We start from the raw sequence: 8,129 nt of genomic DNA, 5'->3' as shown, positions 1-8,129 counted from the left end.
CGGCACAGTGCATAGGCATTCTGCAGCTAAAAGAGCCTGACATACTGAAAACAGATAGCAGAGATCACATTTCACTCAGTTTTAATAGTCGTGGCTAGGGATATAATGATAATCTATCTTGAGTATTTAGTGTGTATGTGATTTAACGTCTAGCTTTTTCAGATTAATTACATGTAGGAAGGGGGAAATCTTCTTTCTTCCACGGCTTCCTGAGTAGCAGCGGCTCACTCCAAACGAATGCCTTGTTATCTTGTTTTAATTTCATCCTTGTTTTCACCTTGTGTTTGTCACTTCTTAAATTCTTTTTGTCTGCCTCATTGCTCACTGGGACAAGGAGGATGCCTGTTTCAGAGAGCACACTGTTTACCTGAGGTTAATGCAGGCGATTCCCCTGAAAGGCAAAGCTACTTTTGGTTCTGACTGACAGAATGTATACTTTTAAAAACATTATACTAAGTATACATTTTAACTTGGCCAGAGAAGGCTCACAATTATAAAAGGAAGAAAAAAGGCTTGTTTAAGTATTGAAGGGTTTGGGGTTTTTTTGTAATTTTTTTTTTTTTTTTTTTAGTGAGTTCTACCAGTTATTAGATGATCAAGATTTTGAAATAAAACCAGACAAGATGCATAAAAAGATAAAAATTGTATGTGTTAGGGATGAAAAAAATAATTCGTCATTAAATCAAGGTTTCATTGAAGGCATAAAATCACATTATCCTCCAATCTTTCTGAACATATTTGTGTGTAAGTATATAAACCGGTCTAACTTGCTGCTTACCTTGCCTGACATTTGCTTTAGGAAAGTAGTAAAAACGAGCGGGTCTTTTTAGCAGGTCAGATTCAGATCAGAACAAATCATAACTCTGGTGTACTGTGACTAAGGATCAATCAAATTGTTCCAATTCATCTTATACTCCCTCATTTTACTTTTTGGTTGCATGGAAGAGAGTTAAACTAGCATATGTCCTTGCCGTTAATATAACTTCCTGCCTGTAGCTAGTTTGTAATTATATCATAGTAATGGCAAGTAAAGCAGACTGAGCCAGAGAGAGGAGGAAAAATCAAACCAAATCACTGTCAATAACTACAGTTGCTTTGATTATTTGAAAGAGAAAAAAAATCAGCATTTGTACTGGGGAAACTGGTATATTAAGAGAACAGTCATGGGAAAACTTTATAGCTATAAGTACAGATACATCAGCAGTAGTAATGCCATCCAAGGAATGCACTCAAAACTGTCAGAGGCTTATTATGTAAACTCAACTGTGCTGATGATAAGAAAAATCATAAATAAACATTTTTGATGCATTATGTGAAAGCTGCAAAGAATTTGCATTCCTTTAAAAAAAATAAATAAATGTTCTGACAACAGCTCTTGTCTTTTTCCCTGACAGGTACCTATTTCACCATTTCTTTGGTGAAGGCTGTTCAGCAGTGGTGACTTCTTCCAATCGACCACTCCACAAATTGTCATCTCTGGACTCCCAGCTGACACCCTGCCAGAGGCTAGAGCTGCTGAGACACCTGGAATTGTGCCCGCTCTCGTCAAGGTTTTTTCTTTCACGGGGGAAAAAAAAAAAAAGATGAAGTTGGGCAAAGTGGAGTTCTGCCATTTTCTGCAGATCTTAGCTCTTTTCCTGTGTCTTTCTGGGATGAACCAAGCAGAGCTCTCAAGGTCCAGGTCAAAGCCCTACTTTCAATCAGGGAGGACAAGAACCAAACGCAGCTGGGTGTGGAATCAATTCTTTGTCCTGGAAGAATACATGGGTACAGACCCACTCTATGTAGGAAAGGTAGGGCATTTAAACACACTTTGGAGGGTGAGCACGCTTGCTTTTTGATGTGTTTATGTGGTGCAACTTGAAAATTGTAATTCCATCAGCATGGTTGACTTAAGCCAGAATGGGAGAAAGTTTTGTAGTTTGAAAAAGAAAAATGTTTAGCACTCTTTTAGAGCAACACATTACGCTCCTGATTCCTCTTGCAGTTTTCTTTGAGCTCTATATATTAGCTATGTTTTTTTAAAGGACTTCAGAGAAGGACCTAGGAGTTTTGACAGACAAGTTGACCATGAGCCAGCAATGTGCCCTTGTGACCAAGGAGGCCAATGGTATCCTGGGGTGCATGGAGAAGAGTGTGGCCAGCAGGTTGAGGGAGGTTATTCTCCCCCTCTACTCTGCCCTGGTGAGGCCACATCTGGAGTGTTGTGTCCAGTTCTGGGGGCCCCAGTTCAAGAGGGACAGGGAACTACTGGAGAGAGTCCAGCAGAGGGCTACGAAGATGATGAGGGGGCTGGAGCATCTCTCCTACCAGGAAAGGCTGAGAGACCTGGGGCTTTTTAGCCTGGAGAAGAGAAGACTGAGAGGGGACCTTATCAACACTTATAAATGTATGAAGGGTGGGTGTCAAGGGGATGGGGCCAGGCTCTTCTCAGTGGTGCCCAGTGACAGGACAAGGGGCAACGGGTGCAAGCTGGAGCATAGGAGGTTCCACATGAACATAAGGAAGAACTTTTTCATTGTGAGGGTGACAGAGCACTGGAACAGTCTGCTCAGAGAGGTTGTGGAGTCTCCTTCTCTGGAGACATTCAAAACCCACCTGGATGTGTTCCTGTGTGACCTACTCTAGGTGGTCCTGCTCTGGCAAGGGAGTTGGACTAGATGATCTTTTGAGGTCCCTTCCAACCCCCACCATTCTGTGATTCTGTGCTAATGAAAGTGTTTGGCCAGCACTGATACAGAGAAAATATTTTCTTACTAATATTAGATGTATTTTTTTTACAAAGGAATAGAGAAACATAGTGATGATTGTTCTTTTATAAGAACTAACAGCTAGTCCCAGAAAATAGAAGTTCTGTGTTACATTGTTTGCTCCTAAAGATCAGCACTACTGAAGGAAAGAGAGAAAGAATCAGGATCTGGGGGTGTGACAAGTAAAAAGGAGGGCATGTCTGCATCACTGCTTTGCTTTGACGTTGCTTTGCTGGCAGATTGGCACCTTGTGGGCCTCGCTGCCCTCCCTGTGCAGCACAGCCTTGTGCCTTTACCTTCCCTCAGGTGGGCTCTGGGCCAACGCAGAGCAAGCCCTTAGACCAGGGCATCCCAAATGGCTTGTTCTGCACGCCCGTTGCTGCACGTGGAGCACCCTGAGCACAGCTGTGAATCTGGGCCTTGACTCCTTCCCTGCCTTGTGCTGGTGGGTAATATGCTTCCTTTGGCAATTCTGAATGGAAAAAAAACCCCACAAACAAAAACTCCTCTTGTGTTTCTATGTAACATTTATGTGTAATCATCATATTCAAAGAAAAACTCATTTTTCTTTGTAATATTAGAATCAATAAATAGAATCTCTCATTAAAATATAGCAAATGCATAGAAAACAAGGGAGTGACAGCATTTGGCGAAATGCCATGCTTACAGAAAAGGAGATGAAGTAATCTGAAATCCACCGCTTCAAATATACGAGTGCAATGAATTTCAGCTTACTTAATTCGTCCTACTGAGACAAAAACCTTGATGTTTGTGTTGACACAGTTAAGCGCTTAGATGTCTTAGTTAAGCGCTTATCATGCCAACTAAATAATCAAGTTAAATGGGGAACTGCTCTCATGATTACAGCTATGGTTGTGTTTAGGTGCTTTTCTGAGCTGGAGCTAGCACAATTGAGCCCTTAAGAAAGATGTGTTAGAATCACAAATATCATCTCTTATTACAGTGGTCCTGAAAGTTTTTGTGAAGTTTTAGGTTATGTAGCAGTTTCCATTCTGATGCCATGCAGCTGCTGCTTGGCTGTGTAAGTTTTGTCTTGTAGGCAAATTTGTTCTCAGGTGGGTGCTTCTCTTGTGCCTCTGGGAAATCGCATATTTGACGTTCTTGCCTGGTGATAATAAGGGAAGTGGGGCTAACAAATTAGAATTTCTCTCCTGAAAAAAAAGTGTCTTTAAACACTCGACTGAAGACTACTTTTGAGCTGTAGTAATTCCCATATTCATTCGATTGCTGCATGATGGCCAAAGATGCTGTGGTAGCGCTAGAGTACATGATATTTGCATGTATGTGGTTATTTTTAGCTTCACAGTCTGCGCTTTCCTGTCCTTTACAGAGTCCTAGCATTCATAAGCAGATATCTTCTGAAAAGCAAACTTTTTTTCTTTTTTTCTAAAACAGTCTGTGCCCAGCCTGCTTTTGTATCAGCAGTATGAATTGTTGGCTCAAGAACTCACATTTGTACCAGCAATTCATTTTGTAGGAAAAGCAGATAAAAATTTGCACTTGCAAAATGAAGCCCGTGTTCCTGGAAACAGAGTCCTTGCTGAGCACCTTGTAAGATAAGACGTGCCAAGTTCCTAACCTTCTCACTGGAAAGGCTTTTTAACTGTGTGGCTCCTGAGGTGCAATCAGGACTGAAGCTGCATTCCCACGCAGGGGAGCAAAGAGGTGAAGAAGTGCTTTTCTTTCTGTATGCTAACATATTATGTGTAGCACCACTTTGAAGTGAGCAGCAGTCGCCTTCCTCCCCCTCTTCTCCCCTTAAAAATATTGCTGCTCTTGTTTCAAATCCTTTGCAGCCAGGTAGGGACTGAGAAGACAGATTTGGATAGGAAGGTGGGTGGTTTTTTGCTTTTTTTTTTTTTTTTTTTTCTTTCCCCTTGGTGAGGAAGCTAGAGCCAGCAAAAAGCTGGCACAACTCACTTCTCTCATCAAGTGAAGTGGAAGCAGCAACCAGACTCTGCCTCGTGTTCCGCAGAGTGCTCTGCTCATGGGGAGGTCAGTCCTGCACTGCTGTATGTTCAGGATGCTTTGCAGGGTGCCAATCTAACTGCACATCCAGGAGCAGGGAGCCTTCTTCCAGATTTTAAGGGCTGTGAGATAAGAATGCTTCAGAAACACTCAAGCAAATGGAGCTGCAATAGGGAATGTTTTCTCCCTGTCACTGTTCAATTTTACAAAGCCCTAGGCAGTTCTGTTCGGAAGGCAGCATTCAATGAATGTTAGGGTTACATGGCAAATCGTTTCGGAGTCATAAAATACTAATGTTAGTTCCATGTTCTGTCCTTCTCGGTGTGTGCATTCTGACACTTTAGTTACATGTTTATGCAGGGTAAAATCCTGTTCCTTTTAAATAACATAACAGGATTCCTATTCACCCCAGTAAGATGAGTCTTTCACTTAAAGTAATGTTTCAGTGTTTTTATTTTGGTTTAAAAGACTTCAGATCCGTACCTGACACCCATTACATCCTTCCTGCTTGCATCCTTGACGTCCAGTTATTGGTAGAATGTTTTTTGTTTGCTTTCTAAAAAACTCTGTTTATTTTCTGAAGGCGGCAGGGGCACATTTCTCACGTCACTCTAGAGAAACCTCTGGAGGAGCTCCATCAGTTTTACACTAATAGGAGTCAGAGGTGACTGAGGTTTTCGGCTTTTATTTATTTATTTTTTTTTTAATGTAGGTCTTTCCTCTCCGTGGTACAAATTTTAATCATCTTGGATTCAATCCTGAGTAATTCTGAGTGCCTCTTGGGAGGTGCTTAACATGTAATCAGATTGTGGACTGAACCACATACAATTTCTCTCTTGTCCATCAGCCCAGCATATGTTATGTTCACTTAAAGGGCTGAAGCATTTAACTATTTAGCCCATTTACCTGTTCGGCTAGGCACGGTTATTTTCCAGACGTACTATATAGGAGATGAGGCAGTTAACTATGATGCTGATTTAGCTAGAAGCATAGGTGGCTTCTCTTTTCCAGAAAAATGTTTACTATTGCTTGGTAATATGTTTTCTGAAATGTCTTATTGTTTTTTCCATATAAATGACTTTAATGGAATGTATTTGGGCATCAAAATAATAGTACAGAGCAGTTTTAAATGATTCGATGCATAAACACCTAAAATTAGGAAAAAGAGTGTGCTATTATTTGTATTATTAGTATTTGAAAAGCTGTATACAGTCTTGTAATTAAAGTCTATCTGGGCACACATTGGCAAAAAGGAGTGCAATTAAAACAGAACTTTAAAATTTTGTTGATGTCTTTTTTTTTTTTTTTTTTTTCCACATAACTATCAGACATCCAGGGTTTGGTTTTGGTTGTGTTTTTTTGTTGTTGTGGTTGGTGTTGGGGGTTTGCTTTTTTTTTTTTTTCAATTTTAATTTCATTTTACGTGTTGTGCTGCAAGAGTCTCAGTCTTGTCAAAAGCATTACAGTGGCACAAGGTCTCAGCCAGTAATCCTTTCATTTTTCTTAACATAAAAAAAAAGAAAGCCACAAACAAACCTGAAGAAGTGAAACAAGGCTGTGAGGTCCACGTGACATGCTGATTGATGACTGGCCTCACTGTTTTCCTTTGGATCCAAACCAAAAGTTCTTTTCCAATGGCTCTAAATTTAGGTATATTTAAAGACAGGGACAGTTTCAAACTCTTTGCTGAGTTCAACTCTTCTTTTTTCCCTGAAACCTCACTAAGATATGAAGGACTGAAAATAAAAGAGAGAACATGGGTTTGATTGAGCACAAACCCAAGAAGTTGACATTTAACCTTGAGAGGCTTGCTGGTACTTCTAACAATTAACAGTTGGAACTTGTAAGGTACCTTGCACGTAGTTTTTATTTATAAGGTATAGGAAGGAAAGCATGAATCCTAACCTGTATTTTCTATATGTTAAAATCAAGGAAAAAAGGTTAAATGAGCGGACTAAGTTTGTTAGAGCTCACAGTCATCGCCTTCCAATTCCATTTTACCTGCCTCTTTGTTTTTTCTTATAACTATTTTAATATAAAAAGGCTTGTTGGATTCAATTTGCAAACATGGATCAAAGTGCATAAAAGCCAGTGTTTGCATTATTATTTTCTGGAGTACTGCAGAATGAGTGAAGCATAAAAAAATGATGCAGTGAACAAATATTTTCTAGAAAATTGGCGCATTTAAGAGAATTTACAGGTTTGCGCCAAGGCAGGGTGGGGAAAGGTCTTTTCAAGCAGCAAAATAACAAGAAGTGTATGTTATTGTTGGCACAGAGAGTGCGTTGTTTTTTCCAGCCTCATAATTTTGGAGGGAAGGAGGCTGGACAGGAGAGGATACCGGTTTTTTGTGTTTGTTTTTTATTTTTCAAAGATGTTGGTGAATGTGTCAATAGGGTGACAGAATTATTCACATACGGTATTTATCCATGGTGTGACCTTATATCAAGCCATGTAGTCAGAATTAGGGCTCTTTTTCTAGATCATAGAGAAGAGAAGGCTCTGGAAGAACCTTATAGCAACCTTCCAATACCTGAAAGGGGCCTATGAGAAGGCAGGGAAAGAGCTGTTCCTAAGGGTTGGTAGCGACTGCACGAGGGGTAATGGCTTTAAGCTAGAAAAGGGAAGATTTAGGTTTGACATTAGGAAAAAGTTCCTTAATATGAGGGTGGTGGATCACTGGAACAGGTTGCCCAGAGAGGCAGTGGAAGCCCCATCCCTGGAAACATTCAAGGTCAGGCTTGATGGGGCTCTGAGCAACCTGACCTAGTTAGAGATGGCCCTGCTTATTGTAGGGGGGTTGGACTAGATGGTCCCTTCCAAGCCAACACATTCTATGATCCTATGATTCTATGACTTGCAGATGCAGCTGATGACTTTTTGACTGACTTTGCTAAAATACTTTAAGGCAGTGAGAACTGTGGAAAGGCTGGCCACCCAGTCAAACTCTGACTGATATGAGGGAATATGAGCTATTGAGAAATTGAGAGAACTTCGTCTGTGATGAAAGAACTGAGGATGAGATTAGCCGAAAAAGCTTTTAATTTCTCTAGAAACCGCACTACAGCAGTTTTACTGACATTTTGGGAAAGAGAGAGGAGATGCGGTGAAATTACAAAGGCTAGATGTAGGTGAATGAGGCTAGGCTGTCTCACTTGCAGGTAATGGAGCAGATGGGTTGGGTGCGATTCCCTGGAGGGCTCTGTCCCTCCTGCTGCCTCTGGAGGCAGCCCTTGGGGACCTGAGCTCTCTCCTCAGCCTCAACCTGGGATCTTGAGCTTCCCAGTGTCCTGCACAAGGTAAATGTTCACATCTGCTCTGCAAGTAAGCTCCCAACTGAGAGCAACTACAGCCCTGTATAGGTTTGTTTTCTTCTTTTCTTCTTCCTTA

General features: G+C 40.9%; 1 protein-coding gene across 2 annotated transcripts in view; it reads left to right on the top strand.

Annotated features, from left to right (window-relative positions):
* The first annotated feature begins 1,583 nt into the window (after positions 1–1,583).
* Positions 1,584–8,129, top strand: part of CDH7 (cadherin 7) — a 68,755-nt gene continuing 62,209 nt past the window's right edge. For both annotated transcript variants that reach the window (XM_086472518.1, XM_086472519.1), the window contains exon 1: positions 1,584–1,793. In XM_086472518.1, coding sequence (XP_086328644.1) covers positions 1,584–1,793 — 210 coding nt within the window. The remainder of the gene's footprint in view (positions 1,794–8,129) is intronic.

The sequence above is a fragment of the Leptosomus discolor genome, chromosome 13 (genome assembly GCF_034619465.1).
Source record: "Leptosomus discolor isolate bLepDis1 chromosome 13, bLepDis1.hap2, whole genome shotgun sequence".
NCBI lineage: Eukaryota > Metazoa > Chordata > Aves > Leptosomiformes > Leptosomidae > Leptosomus > Leptosomus discolor.
The sequence above is the reverse complement of the archived record's forward strand: the minus strand, read 5'-3'. Positions and strand labels throughout refer to the sequence as shown.